Consider the following 22,465-nt stretch of genomic DNA (forward strand, 5'->3'; position numbering starts at 1 on the left):
GTTATCTTTGTTTCTTACGAAGAAAAACCTGGCAGCTGCTGGAGAGACTGAAGGACGTATAAAACCTTTTTTTTTCAGTTTTAGTTTTAGATTAGTTTTCATCTAAATACGTCTTTAAATGATCAAGCTCGGGTTGGCAAAGAGGGTAGAGATGACCGTAGGGAGGAGTGGTACCAGGTTTGAGGTCGATCGGACAGTCATACGACCGATGAGGAGGTAGAGTATCAGCTTCCTTCTTACTGAATACCTCTGCAAATTTCTCATATACTTTAGGTATGTGTGGAGTTTCTGTCAATTGGAACAGAAGAGAATGATTTAGACAGGTTTGCTGGCAATATGGTGAATCAAATTTTACTTCCAAAGATCTCCAATTGACCACAGGTTCGTGTAGACGAAGCCATTGCAACCCTAGTACAATGGGGAATAGAGGAGAGGTAATAACATCAAACGTGATGTATTCCTGATGTGAACCTAGGGTGGATACCAGAATGGGAATTGTATGCTGAGTAATAGGACCAGAAGAAATTTCAGACCCATCTACAACCCGTATAGAGACAGGAGACAATTTAGTGATGAGAGGTATTTTATTTTTTTCAACAATAGCTTTATCTATATAATTCCCTTGGGCTCCTGTGTCAATTATAGCTTCTTTCGTCATGCGATTGCTGTCCCACTGTAAAAAGAGGGTTAAAGTACAGTGAATTGGTTTATCATGTACAATCATTGAAGTCAAATGTAAGAGAGACTTACTGTTTTTATTTTTACGTAGAGAGGGGCATTCGCGGATAGGATGGTTTGGACTTCCACAATACATACACAGTCCTTTTGATTTTCTTCTAAACCTTTCTTCAGAGGTCAATGGACCCCGCATAAAGCCTATATCCATAGGTTCAGGCTGTCAGACTCAGATACGATAGCTAGTAATGAGATTTATATAATGAGTTGTGTGAACCACAGCTGCTGAGAATCATACTTGTACTAAAAAATATGAATGATTGTAGCAGAATGAAATATTGCTATGTGACATAAACTATCATGAGTGATAGTGTCAAACAGCACATTTAACAGTCAGCAAGGTTGATATTAGGGGAATAGGTGAGAAAACACTATTGCTATCACATGTGTTTGGTATTAACACTGCTTTTATATAGCAGTGTCTCTCACTGTGAATCCCAAATAAAAAAAAGAACAAACTTACAAAGTACTTGTGAAAAATAATTATCATAAAGCACAGCTATGCAGCGGATAAATGTTGATCAACTTATTCATATATATATATATATATATATATGTGGTATTTTGAGAGGATAATAGAAATGTGCACAACAAAAGAAAAACTGACAGGTTGCTGTTTAGGGTGAACTGAAAATACAGGCTGTAGCAGTAAGAACAAACTTGTAACAACTGAACTTTTAAAAGTACCTGAGTGGAAGTTAATACCCTAGAGAGTGAGGTCTGGAATCCGGTATAGGGAACCCCAGTGGGGAGTAAGCTGGTCCGGTGTAGAGAGCTTGATCAGGGCTCAGGTAGTTCTGTTTATGGTGTGTGATTCAAAGTAGATCCGGTACTCAGAGAGAGGCTGTGCAGGCAAGGTTCAGAGAGGAGCAGGGAAACAGGCAAGGCTCAGGATAATACCGTTTAGCTACCACTGGGTGGCAGACGGTCAATAACAAGCAATGTAGGATAGTAGATTAGAGGTTTTATAGAGAAAGTTGTTAATCAGAGTTTATTATTTAAAGGGACAGGTACATCGATATGCCTTGCAGCAGTGAGCCTGACAGTATCCCCCCTTCTAGAAGCAGCTCCGGTGCTCAGGATGCGGCCGATCCGGGTTCCTCCTATGGAAAAGCGACACCAGTCGAGGTGCAGAGATGTTACTAGCAGGTTCCCAGGAATCGTGCTCCGAAGAATACCCTTTCCAACTGATAAGATATTGCAACACCCCTCGGAACAACCGGGAATCAAGAATTGCTCGAACTTCATATTCGGTAGTAAGGTCTATTGAGATCTGAGGGACAGAATCCGAAGGAACGTTTCTTAAAGCCTTGTAGGGCTTTAGAAGGGACACATGGAAGGTAGGGTGTACCTTCATGCTGTCCGGTAGTTTCAGGGTGACAGCATTCACGTTGAGTATTCGGGTGATAGGATAGGGTCCCAGGAATAAAGGAGAGAATTTCTTTGAAGGAGTGTTGAGCTTCAGGTTTTTTGTGGATAACCAGACGAGGTCACCTACAGCATACAGGGGCGGTTTTCTTCTTTTCCTATCGTAAAACTTTTTTTGTGTTTCCTTTGCTGATTCAATAGCATTCTGTGTAGCAGAGAAGCTGGCAGAGATGGCATCGGAGAGTTCAGATAAACCTGGGAAAGTGGTACGGTTATCGGGGTGTAGATGAAACCTGGGGTGAAAACCATAGTTTGCGAAGAATGGTGTAGTCCCAGTGGAGGTATTGATAGTGTTATTAAATGAAAATTCAGCATATGGTAAATGCTGGGACCATGTGTTTTGTTGATCAGAGCAGTACAGCCGTATATATTGTTCGATCCATTGGTTACAACGCTCTGTCTGTCCGTTGCTTTGAGGATGATATGCAGTAGTGAGTCTCTTGTCAATCATAAATAATTTGCAAAACTTCGTCCATAACCTGCTAGAGAATTGACTGCCTCTGTCGCTCAAGATAGTAGTAGGAAGGCCATGGTGGTTGAAGACATGTTTTATGAGTAATTGGATGGTTTCCATGGCGGTAGGCAATTTGTGATATGAAATGAAATGTGCCATTTTACTGAATAGGTCTACTACTACTAAAATGGTATTAAAGTTGTTTGATACAGGTAGGTCTACTATGAAATCAAGTGCTATTTCTGACCATGGGATTGATGGAGTAGGTAAGGGCAGTAGAAATCCATAGGGTGCTTGTTTTGTTGATTTGGAAACGGTGCATTTGTGACAGGATGCTACATATTGGTTTATTTCACTGGCCATGTTAGGCCACCAGTAGGATCTCTTTGCGAGTTCTAGTGTCTTTTTCATTCCCGGGTGTCCAGCAAGCGAAGAATCGTGGACGGTTTGAAGAACCATTTGTCTACGAGTTGGAGGAATGTACAACTGATCTTGGTGGTAGTATAATTTATCCTTTCTCTTGTGCAGGAGCGATAATGGTTTTGTTTGATCCTCCATTTGTTCATGTAGTAGCTGTGGTTTGAAGTCACAGATAAAAGAAACGAACCTGTCTTTAGGGATTAGGCTGGTATCAGGTATAGGCTTCCGTACATAACAAGGTAACCTGGAGAGGGCGTCTGCTTTATGTTTCTGACTTGCTGGTCGATATACTATCTGATAATTAAATCTGGTGAGGAATAAATTCCACCTTACTTGCCTGGAGGAGAGGGTCCTAGTGCTTTTCAAGTACTGTAAATTTCTATGGTCCGTATAGATCAATATAGGAACACTTGTACCCTCGAGTAGGTGTCTCCAATGCTCGAGTGATAGTTTAATGGCTAACATTTCTTTTTCCCCAATGGGGTAGTTCTGTTCAGCAGAATTCAGTGATCAAGAGAAAAAAGCAATAGGATGGAGAGGTTGTTTTAAGCCTTTTCTTTGTGAAAGAACTGCACCCACAGCAACGTCCGAGGCATCGACCTCCAGTATAAATTGATACTCTGGATTAGGAAACCTAAGGATAGGAGCGGTAGTGAACTTTAGTTTTAACAGCTCAAAAGCTTCCTGTGCTGCGGGGTTCCATCTAAAAGGTATGCTAGTTCTTGTTAGCATCGTTAATGGTTTAGTGAGGGCAGAGAAATTTTTTATGAATTTGCGATAAAAATTCGCAAAGCCCAGGAAACTTTGGACTTCTTTTCTAGACTTAGGGACAGGCCAATCTTTAATGATTTGTATTTTTGATTCCTCCATATGTATACCTGAGGAACTGATGATATACCCAAGAAAAGCTATGGTCTGAGAATTGAATATACACTTCTCTGGTTTGACATACAGGTGGTTTTCCCTTAAACGAGATAGGACTTGTCTGACGTGTAGAACGTGTTCAGAGAGTGTTTTAGAGTATATTAATATATTGTCTAGATATATGACTATATAAACATCTAAGATATCTCTGAAGAGATCATTTATTAAATACTGGAAAGTGGCCGGGGCATTACAGAGCCCGAACGGCATGACTGTGTATTCATAGTGGCCGCATCGGGTCCTGAATGCCGTTAACCACTCGTCGCCACTTCGCACTCTGATTAAATTATACGCCCCCCGAAGGTCCAATTTCGTAAAGAACTTGGCCCCTTCTAACCTCTCGATTAACTCTGGGATTAGGGGCAAAGGGTATCTGTTCTTTACTGTGATCTTGTTCAATTGTCTATAGTCTATAATAGGCCTTAGGGAGCCGTCCTTGTTTTTACAAAGAATATTCCGGCTCCCGCCGGTGATGTCGAGGGGCGGATAAACCCTTTCCTTAGGTTTTCCTCTAAATACGATTTTAAATGATCAAGCTCTTTTTTAGAGAGGGGAAAAATGTGCCCACAGGGAATCTCTGCTCCAGGTATTATGTCTATAGGGCAGTCGTACTTCCTATGGGGAGGTAAACTCTCTGACTCAGTTTTGTTAAATAAATCCATAAAATCCCTGTATTCATTGGGTATTTGGTTCTCAGTATCTGCCTGGGGAGTGAGTAGGATAGGCATAGGGAAACATGTGGTAGTGCAGTATCTAGAATTGAAGCTGAGAGAGAGTGTTTCCCAGGATATTTTGGGGTCATGTAGAATCAACCACGTTAAACCCAGGATAATAGGGGAAACTGGTGAAGAAATGACATTGAAAGACATATATTCCCTGTGATGGTCAGTCGTGGATACTAAAAGGGGTATTGTTTGATATTCAACTGGACCTGAGGAAAGGATCTTACCATCTATACCACGCAAATAAATAGGAGATTTTTTGTGCACAAGTGGTATTTTATTATTATAGGTGAATTCCTTATCAATATAGGAGGCGGTTGCCCCAGAGTCAATAATGGCTGGAACTTTGACCCGTAGAAGATCCCACTGTAATAGAAGATTAATTTTACAATAGGTTGTGGTGGAGTCATAAGTATTACAGCAGGATAAGGTTGAATAGTTCTTACCCTTTCGTTGTCTCAGCAAGGAGGGGCAGTCTTTTACAGTATGTTCTTCTGAAGCACAATATAAACACAGGTTGTTCTCTCGTCTTCTATTTTTCTCTTGGGTAGATAGGGGTCCTTTTAGGAACCCGATATCCATAGGTTCAGCTGTTGATTTACTAGAGGCCTGAGGTGTAGCAGTGTTATAGTGCTTTTTGTAGTGTGTGTCCTGATAAGACCTTTCATGCATGCGTTCTCTGAGACGTCTGTCTATAGTAATGGTTAGATTTATAAGCCCCTCTAAAGTGGGAGGTAAGTCTATGCGAGACAGCTCATCTTTAATAGGGTCAGATAGACCGATTCTAAACTGGTTTTTAAGAGATACATCATTCCACTCGGAATCTTTTGCCCATCTTTTAAAGTCAGAGATGTACTCTTCTACAATTCTTTTCTTTTGTTTCAGAGCCCTAAGAGCTGTCTCAGCAGTCTGTTGTTTGAACGGGTCTTCATATAATTGACCCATAGCTGTTAGGAAGGCATCAAGTGAGTTCAATATAGTGTCGTTTGTCTCAAAAAAGGTATTAGCCCATGTACGGGGCTCACCTCTCAAGAAAGAAATGATAGTCAGGACACGTGACCTATCATTTGGGTAGGTTTGTGGTTTCATTGTGAAAAGCAGAAGGCAGGCATTTTTAAAATCTCTATATTGAGATCTGTCACCAGAAAATTTATCAGGGAGACTTATTGGTGGTTCTGATGTATGCAACTTAGGTTCTATGTATTCTTTAATGTAAGCTTTAAGTGCAGTGTTTTCTGCCTTAAGTGTGGATAAGCCCTCTGTTAGTAAATCAACTCTTTGCTTTAGATTCTGCATACTTGTAGTCATCTCAGCTGGGTCCATTTTGTATTAATTGGCTTGTTATTCTGTCAGACTCAGATACGATAGCTAGTAATGAGATTTATATAATGAGTTGTGTGAACCACAGCTGCTGAGAATCATACTTGTACTAAAAAATATGAATGATTGTAGCAGAATGAAATATTGCTATGTGACATAAACTATCATGAGTGATAGTGTCAAACAGCACATTTAACAGTCAGCAAGGTTGATATTAGGGGAATAGGTGAGAAAACACTATTGCTATCACATGTGTTTGGTATTAACACTGCTTTTATATAGCAGTGTCTCTCACTGTGAATCCCAAATAAAAAAAGAACAAACTTACAAAGTACTTGTGAAAAATAATTATCATAAAGCACAGCTATGCAGCGGATAAATGTTGATCAACTTATTCATATATATATATGTGTGGTATTTTGAGAGGATAAGAGAAATGTGCACAACAAAAGAAAAACTGACAGGTTGCTGTTTAGGGTGAACTGAAAATACAGGCTGTAGCAGTAAGAACAAACTTGTAACAACTGAACTTTTAAAAGTACCTGAGTGGAAGTTAATACCCTAGAGAGTGAGGTCTGGAATCTGGTATAGGGAACCCCAGTGGGGAGTAAGCTGGTCCGGTGTAGAGAGCTTGATCAGGGCTCAGGTAGTTCTGTTTATGGTGTGTGATTCAAAGTAGATCCGGTACTCAGAGAGAGGCTGTGCAGGCAAGGTTCAGAGAGGAGCAGGGAAACAGGCAAGGCTCAGGATAATACCGTTTAGCTACCACTGGGTGGCAGACGGTCAATAACAAGCAATGTAGGATAGTAGATTAGAGGTTTTATAGAGAAAGTTGTTAATCAGAGTTTATTATTTAAAGGGACAGGTACATCGATATGCCTTGCAGCAGTGAGCCTGACACAGGCACACTTGATGAAGAAGCAGTTGGAGGAGGATGGAATGATCTCTTGTAAGAAGAATCCCAAATTTGACGCTCTGACTTCCTTTCGCGAAGCCTTCTATCAATTTGCATTGAGAGCTTCATGAGGCCGTCTAAGGAGTCAGGGAGATCAGTTCGGGCTAGCTCATCTTTAACTGCTTCCGAGAGTCCAAGACGAAATTGGTTTCTTAAGGCAATCACGTTCCATTGGGAGTCAATGGCATGTTGTTTAAACTCCGTTATATAGACTTCAACAGGACGGTTGCCTTGCTTTAGTTTCCGCATCTTACTTTCTGCAGTCAATTGTAAATTTGAGTCTGAATAAAGTTCATCCATGACTGCTAGAAAAGACTGTAGGGATGATAGAATAGGATCGTTGGTTTCGAAAAGGGTGTCTGCCCAGATTCGGGGTTCACCCTGTAGATAGGTGATCATTGTGAGAACTTTAATCTTATCATTAGGATATGTGAGTGGCTTAAGGTTGAAAGTGAGGAGGCAGGCATTCCTATATTGGCGATAGAGACTCCTATCACCATTGAACAAATCAGGTGCTGCAATCTGTGGTTCCACAATAGATTCAGCAGCTTTTGCTTTGGGAGGAGTTGTCTCTCTTATAACCTTTGTTAAAGTCTCATTTTCAACCTTTAGATCCCTAAGGCCTTGACTGAGTTCGTCTACTCTTTTAGACAGGTTGTAAACGAATTGAGGCAATTCTGCTGGATCCATATTTTAAAAGGGCTTAATTATTCTGTAAGGATTTAGTAGAGAGTGAGGATGGATCACAACTGCAGAGAATGCAAAAATAAATGATTTGTATCACTTTTGGCAAATGGACTATTGAACAGCATAGACCAAGCTGCTTTCAGTGAAGTTATTATTCTCAGGTAATTGGATTGCAGACCAGAGACTTGTCTGGCAATGAGTGATGTAAATCACCTATGCTGTTGAACGTCACAGCAGCAGTATAAACATAAACAAAGGCTGGATCAGAAGAAATCATAGAAAATAAATCAGCTTGTTAGTAGCGATCTTTAGACTTCAGCTAGCTCACAGTACGATAAATTTTGGTAAAGAAAAGCAGAGTTCCAGAAAGCAGGTAAAGTTGCTATTAGTGCTGGAGTAAGATATAACAGTTCTGTGTCATGTGTAACTGTCAGTTTTACACTCTGTTAGTTAGTTTGTCACAGATCAGTGTTCACATGTGCTGATAGTCTTGCGGTCAGTAAAGCAGCAGGGAAAAGTAAAGTCCAATGGTTAGTTGTACAGAACTCCTTAACGTAACTACAGCGCTTACCCCCAGTCACCGGATGGTGTGTAACAGAAGCGGAGCTGATTGTGAGACGTCCCGGTGCTTGGTCCGTGGGACGTTGTCTGTAGGAGAGTTGCGCTGTGTTGCAGTGAAAGGGGGGGGTGGAGTCCGGTGTGTGAGAAACACTTCAGAGGCTCAGAGGTGATAGATAACTCAGAGGGAGACGGCAACAAACACACTGCAGTATGAAGTAAGTCTCTGTTGTAGCGTGCACGCTAAAAAGCAAAACTCGCCTCTGTAAAACTTTCTGTAAGCAAATGACCATATGAACAGGCAGTATGATATAAGTACTCCCAAGGTAGTAGCTGATTCAGAATTGGTAGAAAAGCAATGTGGTTTGTTTTCAGAATAAACGCACAGCAAGTTGAAATTAGACACGCTTCAGAGCTAGTCTAGAAACTTAATAATTAAGCACCTGTCTGCTGTCAGCTGATGCCTTAAGTACAGGTAAGGCTGAGGTCAGGTGAGTGGAAAAGGCATAGGTAAAACATGGAGCGGAATCCTTACAGCCAGTCAGTGGTATTGGTATATAAATATATGGAGATAACCCTGGCTCCTGGGTTTGTCGAGCCCTGTTTTAGATAATAGATTATATTTAAAGTAAATGTTCAGAGAAAGACAAAAACATTTTCAAGAGTTCTGAGGGGGAAAAAATTAGTCTGTTCTCAGATGGTACAAATAAATAATTGGGGTAATAATGTTCTAGCTAGAGTTTTAATTTTTAAATCTCCTACAATGGCAAAAAGCGTGTTCTTACCACCTGACCATCATTTTTACGCACCAAGATTTTCATACAACTTTACATCTCCACAGAACGTGTTCAAAAAGAAATTGATCAAGTCATTGGCCAAAACAGAGCACCAGGTATTGAAGATCGTTCTAAAATGCCCTACACAGATGCGGTCATCCATGAGATTCAGAGATTTATTGATCTCATACCCCTTGGGCTCCCACACAAAGTAACTTGTGATGTTTATTTTAGAGACTATGTCATTCCTAAGGTGAGGATATATCCATTTCATAATAATATCTGGAAAATAAATGTAATCGATGCCTACACATGAGACAACACTATGATATTAAAGGGATACAAAACCCCAATTTTTTTGTTTCATGATTCAGGTAGAGCATGCAATTTTAAGCAACTTTCTAATTTACTACTTTTATCACATTTTCTTTGTTCTGTTGCTATCTTTATTTGAAAAATCAGGAATGTAAGCTGATGAGACGGCCCATGTTTGGTTCAGTACCCTGGATAGCACGTGCTGTTTAGTTGCTACATTTAGCGCTACCCAGGTGCTGAACCAAAAATGGGCCGGCTCTTAAGCTTACATTTCTGCTTTTTTCAAATAAAGACAGCAAAAGAACGAAGAAGAATTGATAATAGGAGTAAATTAGAAAGTTGCTTACAATTGTATGCTCTAGCTGAATAATAAAAGAAAAAAAATGAGTTTAGTATCCCTTTAATTAAAAAGTCATTTACAGCAACTTATGATAGAATATCCATTTAAAAGATATGAAAATCTTGACATTTATCAAACAATTTTCTTTTAAATACTTGGGTAAAAGATTAGAAAAAAATATTCAGAATATCTCATTTTTTGTTGAAAATATCTTTGGATCTTATTAACTAAAATACATGATTTGTTATTTATTATTAGTTAGAATAGATTTGAGTATAGAATATGAACTTTGCCCATTTGAGAGGTTTTAATTCTATAGTTTTTAATAACAACTCTATCATTTTGTTTTTCTCAGGGAACCACTGTCTACCCAATATTAAGCACAGTCCTAAGGGACCCAAAACAGTTTAAAAATCCAAACCAATTCAATCCTGGACATTTCCTAGATGCTAATGGAAAATTCTGCAAGAATGATGGTTTCATGCCCTTCTCCGCAGGTGCATTTATGTGATTATGTGTGCGTGCTTGCGTGTGTAGTTATATTTATAAATATACGTATAGATAGCTATAGATTAGATAAATAGATAGCTATAGATTAGATTAATAGATAGATTAGATAGATAAGATAGATAGATTAGATAGATAGATAGATAGATAGATAGATAGATAGATAGATAGATAGATAGAAAGATAAATTAGATAGGCAGGCAGACAGATCAGAGTGTCTGCATTCATTATGAATTTGTGTGGTCTGGTGATTTTACACACATTTATTTCAAGAACTAAATTGCAAATGAAATATTTATAAAATGAAAATTGCTAAACAGAGCAACATATGACTTACATAAATACTTTAAAGAGACATTGCATCACTGGCATTTTTTTATATAAATATATTTCAAAGTTGTGACAATTACAGGTATACCCCGCTCATACAGCGGGTTAGGGACCGGAGCCCCGCTGTAAAGTGAAAACCGCCTTAAAGTGAAACAAGGTGGTTTTAGCTTTCTTTTCACTTGCCAGTGTGTTTAAAAACTTGAAAACATGTTTTAACTAATAAATATTAGGGGTGCAATAGCGCTACGTTTAGTTTAACACTAGCACAGCACAGTATTCAATAAATACTGTACCTGTAAAATAGTGACAAATACTGTAGTAAAATTTGCCAGACTACAAGACAGACACAGCTTGCACTGTAGTGCTGTAAACAGAGTGAACTGCACATAACAGAATGGTGCCAGTCACTTTTCTTGCAATCTCACAATAATTACAGCACTGTTTCAAAATCCTTGGAGGTTGAACTTCAGCTCCACAAAGCGCTGTATTGGCGAATCGCTGTAAAGTGAAGCGCTGTATCTAAGCCTCTTCAGACTGCCCCCTTATCTCAGTTCTTTTTACAGACTTGCATTTTAACCAAGGATAAGTAACTCCACGGGAGTGAGCACAATGCTATCTATATGGCACAAATTAACACCCTCTAGCTGTGAAAAACTGTCAAATGCATTCAGATAAGAGGCGGCCTGCCTAGGTTAAGCTTTCAACTAAGAATACCAAGAGAACAAAGCAAATTTGATTGTAAAAGTAAATTGGAAAGTTTAAAAATGACATGCCCTATCTGAATCATGAAATCTTAATTTTGCCTTTACTGACCCTTTATTATAGCAACACAATTACTAGCTTTGGATCAAAGGTTCCTTAGAAACTAATGTACCTAATTTAAAGATCCACTGGACTTTCTTCTGGATGTTCTATAGCAGTCACCTCCTCTCTTAATTGGTTTTATAAAATCATTTGCTTGAAAACTTAGGGTTCTTGATGTTGGCTAAAGTGTTTTGCTATTGGTGTTTTAGGTGGAACTTTCTCAATTGAAGATAAGTGTTTTCATATTCTTTTAGTTTTTATTAATTGAGGACATGTATCATCAATTGAGATTGTCCCCCCTACGACACCAATAGCAAAACACTTTAATAAACATCATTAAATGAAAAGTGACCTAAGTGTTCAAGCGAGTGTGCAGCAGCACGCAATAGTGCAAGAGGGGGCTGCCATTTATCTTGATTCGATCAGATATATTTGATCAGATAGATTGCAATCTACTGCAGCTGCTGCTTAAAGGGACAGTAAAAGTAAGAATTAATGTTAAATAATTATGCACATAGTACAGAATTATGTAAACATTGTTTTAGCAACAGCTTGAAAAATCAAAAGATTAGAGAGATTTTAACCCCCCAAAGTTACACTTACCTCATTTCCTCTCCAGGCTTTTCTGATCAGGTCTTCTTTTCTAAAGCTGTTTGCGGACGCGCTGTCTAATCACAGTGCCCTCAATCATGCTATTAATCTAAATGTAGCGCACTCCCACTCTAGTCTGGTAGCGGGAGTGAGCTACATTTAGTTCAATAGCGCGATCAGGCGTGAAAAGCACGCCAGTGATCTGATTTTGAAAAGAAGACCTGGAACTTTGTGGCTTTCATCTCACAAATCTTTTGATTTTTCACGCTGTCGCTAAGATAATGTTACATAAATCTGTATATATGTAACATTATTTTTTACGTTTACTGTACCTTTCAGATTCGCTCTGAGGGAGACTGAGATGATGGGGGCTCCGAAGCAGCTATTGGCGCTTGTTAAATGGAAACCTATGAGAGTGATATCTGAGAGTGCAGGGGAGGTTTTAGTGCTTTACAAATATAAAACATATCATAAAAAAGAAAATTTATGCTTACCTGATAAATGTATTTCTTTTTTGACACGATGAGTCCACGGATCATCTTAATTACTAATGGGATATTCACCTCCTGGTTAGCAGGAGGAGGCAAAGAGCACCACAGCAGAGCTGTTAAATAGCTCATCCCCTCCCTCCCACTCCAGTCATTTCACCGAAGTTAGGAAGAGAAAGGAAAAGCCAAGGTGCAGAGGTGTCTGAAGTTTATAATAACCCGCAAAATGGCTTAAAAGTACAAGGCAGGCCGTGGACTCATCGTATCAAAAAATAAATAAATTTATCAGGTAAGCATACATTTTCTTTTCTGTTTTAAGACACAATGAGTCCACGGATCATCTTAATTACTAATGGGATTCAATACCCAAGCTAGAGTACACAGATGATATGTGAGGGACAAGACAGGGCACCTAAATGGAAGGCACCACTGCTTGAAGAACTTTTCTCCCAAAAGTGGCCTCAGCCGAGGCAAAAAAGTCAAATTTGTAGAACTTTGAAAAAGAGTGAAGAGAGGACCAAGTTGCAGCCTTGTAAGTCTGATCCACAGAAGCTTCATTTTTGAACGCCCATGAAAAAGCAACAGCTCTCGTGGAATGAGCCGTAACTTTCCCGGGAGGCTGCCGTCCAGCAGTCTCATATGCAAAATGTATGATACTCTTCAATTAAAAAGAAAGAGAAGTAGCCATAGCTTTCTGTCCCTTTTCATTTTCTTGAGAAAACCACAAACAAAGAAGACTGACAACAGTCCTTAGTTGCATGGACCATGTCCAAATTGTGCAGAAGTCTTTCCTTCTGAGAAGAAGGATTAGGATACAAGAAAAGAACAACAATCTCCTGATTTATGTTCCAATCAGAAACAACCTTAGGAAGAAGTCCTAATTTAGTACATAAAACAACCTTATCAGAATGGAAAATAAGACAAAGTGACATACTGCAATGTCGAGAGCTCTGACACTCTCCGAGCAGAAGAAAAAGCAAAAAGAAATAAAACCTTCCAAGATAACAACTTAATATCTAAGGAAAACATAGGCTCAAACTCTGAGAAGTGAGCCCCTTGAATCTTGACCAAGGCCTGGCAAAGTGTTTGTACATCTGGGACATCTGCTAGAAGTTTGTGTAACAAAATAGATTTGACCCTTTAGGGAACATAACAATAAACCTTTCTCCAAACCCTCTTGGAAAAAAGACAAAATTCCAGAAATCCTAACTTTACTTCTATAAATAGCCCATGAATTCACACCAATAGAGATATTTACGTAATATCTTCTGATACATTTTTCAAGCAACAGGCTTACGAGCCTGAATCAAGGTCTCAATGACCGAGTCAGAAAAACCCTGCTTGGATAATATTAAGCATTCAATCTCCAAGCAGTCAGTTTCAGAGAAACCAGATTTGGAGGAAGAAGGGACCCTTGAATGAGAAGCTCCTTCCTCAACGGAAGTCTCCAAAGTGGCAGAGATGACATGTCCACCAGATCTGCATACCAAACCCTGTGAGGCGAAGCCGGTGGCACTAGGATCACAGATGCCCCCTCCAGCTTGATTCGAGCAATGACCCGAGAAAGAAAAGCAAAACAGAGGAAAAAGCAGGAGAACACTTCCGGATGGAGTTCCCACTCCCCCGGATGAAGGTCTGCTTGCTCAGGAAATCCGTCTCCCAGCTGTCCACCCATGGGATGTGGATTGCCGGCAGGCAGCAAGAATGGGCCTCCGCACAGGGAATTATTTGGATACCTTTGTCATCGCTAAGGAACTCCGAGTTCCTCCCTGATGAGTGATTTAAACCACTGACGTAATTTTGTTCGACTAGAACCTGATAAACTGGACCGAGGTTAACTGGGGCCAAGTCAGAAGAACATTATAGATCACTCTCAGCTCCAGAATGATTAAAGGAAGAACAGACTCTGGCTGAGTCCAAAACCTCTGAGCCCTTAGGGAGCCACAGACTGCTCCCCACCCTAGAAGGCTGGCATCTGTTGTCACAATCAACCAAGATGGTCCGCAAAAGCAGGTTATCTGGGAGAGATGATCTAGAGACAACCACCATTGAAGAGAATCCCTTGTCTCCTGCTCCAGAAGTATTCTAGGAGACAAATCTGTATAATCTCCGATCCATTGCCTGAACATGCTTAACTGCAGAGATCTGAGATGGAACCGAGGAAACGAGATGTTGTCCATTGCCGCCACAATCAGTCCGATTACCTCCATGTACTGAGTCACTGAAGGCCGAGGAGTGGACTGAATGACTAGACAAGTATTGATAATCTCAGATTTCCTGACATTTTGTAAGAAAAATCTTCATTGACATGGAATCTATTATGATTTTCAAGAAAATTATCCTTGTGCTTGGAACTAAGGAACTCTTTTCCAAATTTACCTTCCACCCATGAGATCGCGGGAAGGATAACACCATGTCCATATGAAATCTTACTTGCTGAAGGATGGCACCTGGACTAGGATGTCGTCCAGATAGGGTGCCACTGCAAACCCCCGTAACCGAAGCACCACCAACAGCGATTCCAGAGCATTTGTGAAAACTGAGAGCTGTGGCAAGACCGAAGGAAGAGTCCCGAACTGGAAGCGTTTGTCCAGAAAGGCAAACCTTAGAACCTGAGAAGATTCTTGAGAATGGCACATGAAGGTAAGCGTCCTTTAAATACACTGTTGTCATAAATTGACCCTCTTGGATCAAGGGAAGAAGGGAACAAATAGTTTCCATCTTGACGGATGGTACACTAAGACATTTGTTTAGACCCTTGAGATCTAAAAAATGGTCTGAAGGTTCCCTCTTCTATTGGGAACCACAAACCAATTGGGATAAAAAACCCAGTCCCTGTACCTGTATGCGAACCGGAACAATCACTCCCAGGTCTGAGAGGTCTCCTATGCAGTGTAAGAATGCATCTCCTCTTGTCTAATCTGCAGATAATCCTGAAAACAGAAACCTGCCTCTGGGAGGAAAAACTTTTGAACTTTAATTTGTATCCCTGGGACACTATTTTCTATTGCCCAGGGATCACGAACATCTCAAACCCAAGCCTGAGTGAAGACGGAATGTCTGCCCCCTGCAAGATCCGATCTTGTATTGGCGGCATGTCCTTCATGCTGTCTTAGAGTCAACAGCAGGCTAAATGGATTCTTTAAATTTCAAAAGACATTATTTCCTTCAAGTTAGATCCCAGCGAGGTCTATCCAGGGGAGTTTCTGACTCGTATCAGACAACGCATGAAACCAATATGCCGTTGCACTAGTGACGGTAGCAAAGTACACAGCTGGATGCCATTATGAGCCCTGGTGTACATCCCTTTTCTAATTTTGTCTGTAGGACCTTTAAAAAATCAAACTATCCTCTAAGGGTATAGTAGTTCTCTTCAGTGGAAACTACTCCTTCTACCCTAGGGAATGTTTGTCTAGCCTCCTTAAATGAGTCGGCTATGTGAAACTTCTTTTTAAATATAGGGAATGCGGTCTCTTCCATTCCTTATAACTTACTGGGCACCCTAGGATAGATTACACCGGAAGTATCGGAGTCGCCCAGGGTAACTAAAACCTCCTAAAGCAACAAATGGAGGTGTTTAAGCTAAAAAAAATGAAAGAAAACCAACCTCATGATCAAATAAAGATATTATTCATTTGAGTCTGAGATTTCTCTCTCAGGTAATCCCGAAGTATCTTCCTCTTTCAGGTAACAGGGAAGAACCATTCAGAATAGCAACTACTGAGTCAATCACCCTTTAACTGATTGAAAATAATTCCTCTACTAATGTTTTCTTCCACGTAGGAAAAACATATAATGCATGAAATGCAGAGAAACTCCGGGTGGAGTGTGAAAGGAAACGCAGGGCACTGCATGTGGGCCATAAAATTTTGTGGGACACTATAGGAGGAATTTGTGGCATAGAATGACCACTGTCAACAGATTCCTAAACAGCAAACGCCTTAGAAGGAGTAGGTTCAGAAAAGAGTGAAATTTTTTAATAAAAAACAGAATTTATGCTTACCTGATAAATTACTTTCTCCAACGGTGTGTCCGGTCCACGGCGCCATCCATTACTTGTGGGAAATATTCTCCCCCACAGGGAAAGGCAAGGAGAGCACACAGCAAGAGCTGTCCATATAGCTCCCCCTCTGGCTCCGCCCCCCAGTCATTCGACCGACGGTTAGGAGAAAAAGGAGAAACTATAGGGTGCCGTGGTGACTGTAGTGTATAAAAAAAAATTTTTCAACCTGATTAAAAAACCAGGGCGGGCCGTGGACCGGACACACCGTTGGAGAAAGTAATTTATCAGGTAAGCATAAATTCAGTTTTCTCCAACATTGGTGTGTCCGGTCCACGGCGACATCCATTACTTGTGGGAACCAATACCAAAGCTTTAGGACACGGATGAAGGGAGGGAGCAAATCAGGTTACCTAAACGGAAGGCACCACGGCTTGCAAAACCTTTCTCCCAAAAATAGCCTCCGAAGAAGCAAAAGTATCAAATTTGTAGAATTTGGCAAAAGTGTGCAGAGAAGACCAAGTTGCTGCCTTACATATCTGGTCAACAGAAGCCTCGTTCTTGTAGGCCCATGTGGAAGCCACAGCCCTAGTAGAGTGATCTGTGATACGGTCAGGAGGCTGCCGTCCGGCAGTCTCATAAGCCAAGCGGATAATGCTTTTCAGCCAGAAAGAGAGAGAGGTAGCAGTAGCTTTTTGACCTCTCCTCTTACCAGAGTAAACGACAAACAAAGATGAGGTTTGTCTAAAATCTTTTGTTGCTTCTAAATAGAACTTTAAAGCACGAACAACATCTAAATTGTGTAATAAATGTTCCTTCTTTGAAACTGGATTCGGACACGAAGAAGGAACAACTATTTCCTGGTTGATGTTCTTGTTGGAAACAACCTTATCTGAATGAAAAACCAGATATGGTGGATTACACTGCAAAGCAGATGATTCAGAAACTCTTCTAGCAGAAGAAATAGCAACCAAAAACAGAACTTTCCAAGATAATAACTTAATATCTATGGAATGTAAAGGTTCAAACGGAACCCCTTGAAGAACTGAAAGAACTAAATTTAGACTCCAAGGAGGAGTCATGGGTCTGTAAAACAGGCTTGATTCTAACCAAAGCCTGAACAAAAGCTTGTACATCTGGCAAAGCTGCCAGTCGTTTGTGCAACAAGACGGATAATGCAGAAATCTGTCCTTTTAGAGAACTAGCTGACAACCCTTTATCCAAACCTTCTTGGAGAAAGGAGAGAATCTTTGGAATTTTAATCTTACTCCAGGAGAATCCTTTGGATTCACACCAACAGATATATCTTTTCCATATTTTATGGTAAATCTTTCTAGTCACAGGTTTTCTGGCTTGGACCAGAGTATCTATCACAGAATTTGAAAACCCACGCTTGGATAAAATCAAGCGTTCAATTTCCAAGCAGTCAGCTGCAGAGAAACTAGATTTGGATGTTCGAATGGACCTTGTACTAGAAGATCCTGTCTCAAAGGTAGCTTCCATGGTGGAGCCGATGACATATTCACCAGGTCTGCATACCAAGTCCTGCGTGGCCACGCAGGAGCTATCAGAATCACCGAGGCCTTCTCCTGTTTGATCCTGGCTATGAGCCTGGGAAGGAGAGGAAACGGTGGAAACACATATGCTAGGTTGAACGACCAAGGCGCCACTAATGCATCCACTAGAGTCGCCTTGGGATCCCTGGATCTGGACCCGTAGAAAGGTATCTTGAAGTTCTGACGGGACGCCATTAGATCCATGTCTGGAATGCCCCATAATTGGGTTAACTGAGCAAAGACCTCCGGATGGAGTTCCCACTCCCCCGGATGGAAAGTCTGACGACTCAAATAGTCCGCCTCCCAGTTGTCTACTCCTGGGATGTGAATAGCAGATAGATGGCAGGAGTGATTCTCTGCCCATTGGATTATCTTGGTTACTTCCTTCATCGCTAGGGAACTCTTTGTTCCCCCCTGATGATTGATGTACGCAACAGTCGTTATGTTGTCCGACTGAAATCTTATGAACCTGGCTTCCGCTAGCTGAGGCCAAGCCAGGAGCGCATTGAATATAGCTCTTAGTTCCAAAATGTTTATCGGGAGAAGCGACTCTTCCCGTGACCATAGGCCCTGAGCTTTCAGGGAGTCCCAGACCGCGCCCCACCCCAAGAGGCTGGCGTCGGTCGTGACGATGACCCACTCTGTGGAAACTCATTCCCTGAGACAGGTGATCCTGGGTCAACCACCAGAGAAGTGAGTCCCTGGTTACCTGATCTACTTGAATTTGGGGAGACAAGTCTGTATAGTCCCCATTCCACTGATTGAGCATGCATAGCTGTAATGGTCTTAGATGAATTCGAGCAAAAGGAACCACATCCATTGCTGCGACCATTAGTCCTATTACTTCCATGCATTGAGCTATGGAGGGTTGAGGAATAGAATGAAGAACTCGACAAGCTTTTAGAAGCTTTGCCTTTCTGACTTCTGTGAGAAAGATCTTCATTTCCACAGAATCTATTATTGTTCCCAGAAAAGGAACCCTTGTGGACGGTGACAGTGAACTTTTTTCTATGTTCACCTTCCACCCGTGAGATCTGAGAAAGGCCAACACAATGTCTGTATGAGCCCTCGCTTTGGAAAGGGACGACGCTTGGATTAGGATGTCGTCTAGATAAGGTGCTACAGCGATGCCCCTCGGCCTTAGGACCGCTAGAAGGGACCCTAGCACCTTTGTGAAAATTCTGGGAGCGGTGGCTAAACCGAATGGAAGAGCCACAAACTGGTAATGTTTGTCCAGAAAGGCGAACCTCAGGAACTGATTATGAGATTTGTGGATTGGGATATGCATATACGCATCCTTTAGATCCACGGTAGTCAAAAATTGACCCTGCTGGATTGTCGGTAAGATTGTCCGAATGGTTTCCATCTTGAAGGATGGAACTCTGAGGAACTTGTTTAATATCTTTAAATCCAGAATTGGCCTGAAAGTTCCCTCTTTTTTGGGAACCACAAACAGGTTTGAGTAAAAACCTAGACCTTGTTCCCCGGAGGGGACTGGGTTTATCACTCCCATCTTTGATAGGTCTCTTACACAATGTAAGAATGCCTGTTTTCTGGTCTGAAGATAAGCGAGACAGGTGGAACCTTCCCTTTGGAGGAAGTCCCTTGAATTCTAACAGGTATCCCTTGGAAACTATCTCTAGTGCCCAGGGATCCAGAACATCTCTTGCCCAAGCCTGAGCGAAGAGAGATAGTCTGCCCCCAACCAGATCCGGTCCCGGATCGGGGGCTACCCCTTCATGCTGTCTTGGTAGCAGCAGCAGGTTTCTTGGTTTGTTTACCCTTGTTCCAGCCTTGCATGGGCTTCCAAGCGGGTTTGGGCTGGGCCGCGTTACCTTCTTGTCTAGCGGCAGTGGAGTTATTAGCCGGTCCGTTCCTGAAATTGCGAAAGGAACGAAAATTAGACTTGTTCTTAGCCTTAAAAGGCCTATCCTGTGGGAGGGCATGGCCCTTACCCCCAGTGATGTCTGAAATAATTTCCTTCAATTCCGGCCCAAAAAGGGTCTTACCCTTGAAAGGAATATTCAGTAACTTAGTCTTGGACGACACATCTGCCGACCAGGATTTTAGCCAAAGCGCCCTCCGCGCTACTATAGCAAAACCTGAGTTTTTCGCCGCCAATTTCGTTATTTGAAAGGCGGCATCCAATATAAAGGAATTAGCTAACTTTAATGCGTGAATTCTGTCCATGACTTCTTCATAGGAAGTCTCTTTCTGGAGCGACCTTTCTAGTTCTTCGAACCAAAAGGACGCCGCTGAAGTGACAGTAATAACACACGTAGCTGGTTGAAGGATGAACCCTTGCTGAACAAAAATCTTTTTAAGCAATCCTTCCAATTTTTTATCCATAGGATCTTTGAAAGCGCCGCTGTCCTCTATAGGAATAGTTGTGCGCTTCGCTAGTGTTGAAACAGCTCCCTCAACCTTCGGGACCGTTTGCCATGCATCCCTTCTAGGGTCTACTATGGGAAACATTTTCTTAAATATAGGAGGTGGGGCAAAGGGTACACCTGGCTTCTCCCACTCCTTTTCCACTATGTTCGCTACCCTCTTAGGTATTGGAAAAGCGTCGTCGTGCACTGGGACCTCTAAAAATGTGTCCAATTTGCACAACTTCTCTGGTACTACCATGGAATCACAGTCAACCAGAGTAGCTAATACCTCCTTAAGCAAAGCGCGGAGATGTTCTAGTTTAAACTTAAATGCCACTAGATCAGGTTCTGCCTGTTGAGAAATTTTTCCTGAATCTGAAATTTCACCCTCAGACAGCCCTTCCCTTACAGCCAATTCCGATTGATGCGAGGGTAAAATAGATAAGGCATCGTCAGCGTCTGATTGTTCATCCTTTTTATCTGTATTTAAAACTGAACAATCACGCTTTCTCTGAAAAGCTGGCAGTTTGGATAAAAGATTTGCTATAGAATTATCCACTACTACTGATAATTGTTGCATAGAAATAAGCACTGGCGCGCTAGGTGTCGCCTGCGCGGGCAAAGCTGGTGTAGACACAGAAGGAGAGGATGTAGAGCTATCCCCACTACCTTCATTAGATAAATCATCTTGGGCAACATTATGAAAAATAACAGAGCTGTCCTGATTTTGTTTGGACGCTATGGCGCAATTATCACAAACACTCGAAGGGGGAACCACATTTGTCTCTATACACACAGAACATAGGTTATCTGATGGAACAGACATGTTAAACAGATTTAGGCAGGCAAACAATGCAATAAAAACGATTTTAAACAAAAACGTTACTGTCTCTTTAAATAATAAAATGACACATTTATTTCTGAATGTTCAAAAAACTATGAAGGCAATATCCGATTTTTCTGAAATTTGGACCCCAGTGTCTTAATGCTTAGAAAGTATTGCACAGCAAATATGGAGACTCTAGCTCTTAAAACAAGCAAACCGGAGCTAATTGTTGGATTTAACCGTTTTTATACACTACAATCCCTGCTATAGCCTTGTTGCAGCTTTTTACCTTCCTTAGGGGTCACCATTCACAGAAAAAAGCCTTTTGGAGTCACTTTCTGAGCCACAGGACCCTATCTGCATGCACTGCCTTGTAAATCAACTGTGCAGCTGAAGCACCAAAATGAGGCTTCCTCCCTCAGCACACTAGAGTGAAGGGGCCTTCCTGACTAGATTTAGGTGTCTAAAACAAGCCAGATCAATAAAAAACGTTCCCCAGTGTATGTGAGCTTATAAAATATTTCAAATGGTATCATATTGTAATAAAAACCAATTGATTTTGCCCCTAACAGTGTCTACCAGCATAAAAAACAAAAAGGGGAAGCCTGTTATCTTTTTTGCTGAGGTGAAAGAAAAATGGCTTACCTTTTCCCCTGAGGGGAAATATGACTGTCATCTAGCATTAGCCTGTGTTGTTAGAAGGAGACCAGTCATACCTGAAGCAGATGAGTCTGCAAACTGTTACCCCCAACTGAAGTTCTCTTGTTTCAACAGTCCTGCGTGATAACAGTAATGGATTTTAGTTACTGTCTGCTAAAATCATAGCCCTCTTAAATAGAAATCTTCATCACTTTTCTGTTATAGAGTAAATAGTACAAGCCAGCACTATTTTAAAATAACAAACTCTTGATAGAAGAATAAAAAACTACAACTAACACCACAAACTCCTCGCCATCCCCGTGGTAGATGCTACTTGTTCAGAGCGGCAAGGAGAATGACTGGGGGGTGGAGCCAGAGGGGGAGCTATATGGACAGCTCTTGCTGTGTGCTCTCCTTGCCTTTCCCTGTGGGGGAGAATATTTCCCACAAGTAATGGATGACGCCGTGGACCGGACACACCAATGTTGGAGAAATTGACACGTAAAAAGCGTTACTGTCTCTTTAATTTTTTAATTTTTTTTTAAAAAGTAACTCCTCATTTTTTGTGTGCTGTTGTTACATCCTAAGTCACAAAGGATGAAATAAACAAGAAACAGCTGAAATTCTTTTAATAAAAATGAACAGATAAAAAACGTTACTGTCTCTTTAAATTCTAAACTCTAACTTTTTATTTTTTGTGTGCAGAACAAACTAAAAC

General features: G+C 41.1%; 1 protein-coding gene across 1 annotated transcript in view; it reads left to right on the top strand.

Moving 5' to 3' along the window:
- Positions 1–22,465, top strand: part of LOC128666902 (cytochrome P450 2C20-like) — an 81,776-nt gene that overhangs the window by 56,220 nt on the left and 3,091 nt on the right. Inside the window, exons 7-8 of the mRNA XM_053721713.1 lie at positions 9,045–9,232; positions 9,990–10,131. Coding sequence (XP_053577688.1) covers positions 9,045–9,232; positions 9,990–10,131 — 330 coding nt within the window. The remainder of the gene's footprint in view (positions 1–9,044; positions 9,233–9,989; positions 10,132–22,465) is intronic.

This window comes from Bombina bombina, chromosome 7 (genome assembly GCF_027579735.1).
Source record: "Bombina bombina isolate aBomBom1 chromosome 7, aBomBom1.pri, whole genome shotgun sequence".
Lineage (NCBI taxonomy): Eukaryota > Metazoa > Chordata > Amphibia > Anura > Bombinatoridae > Bombina > Bombina bombina.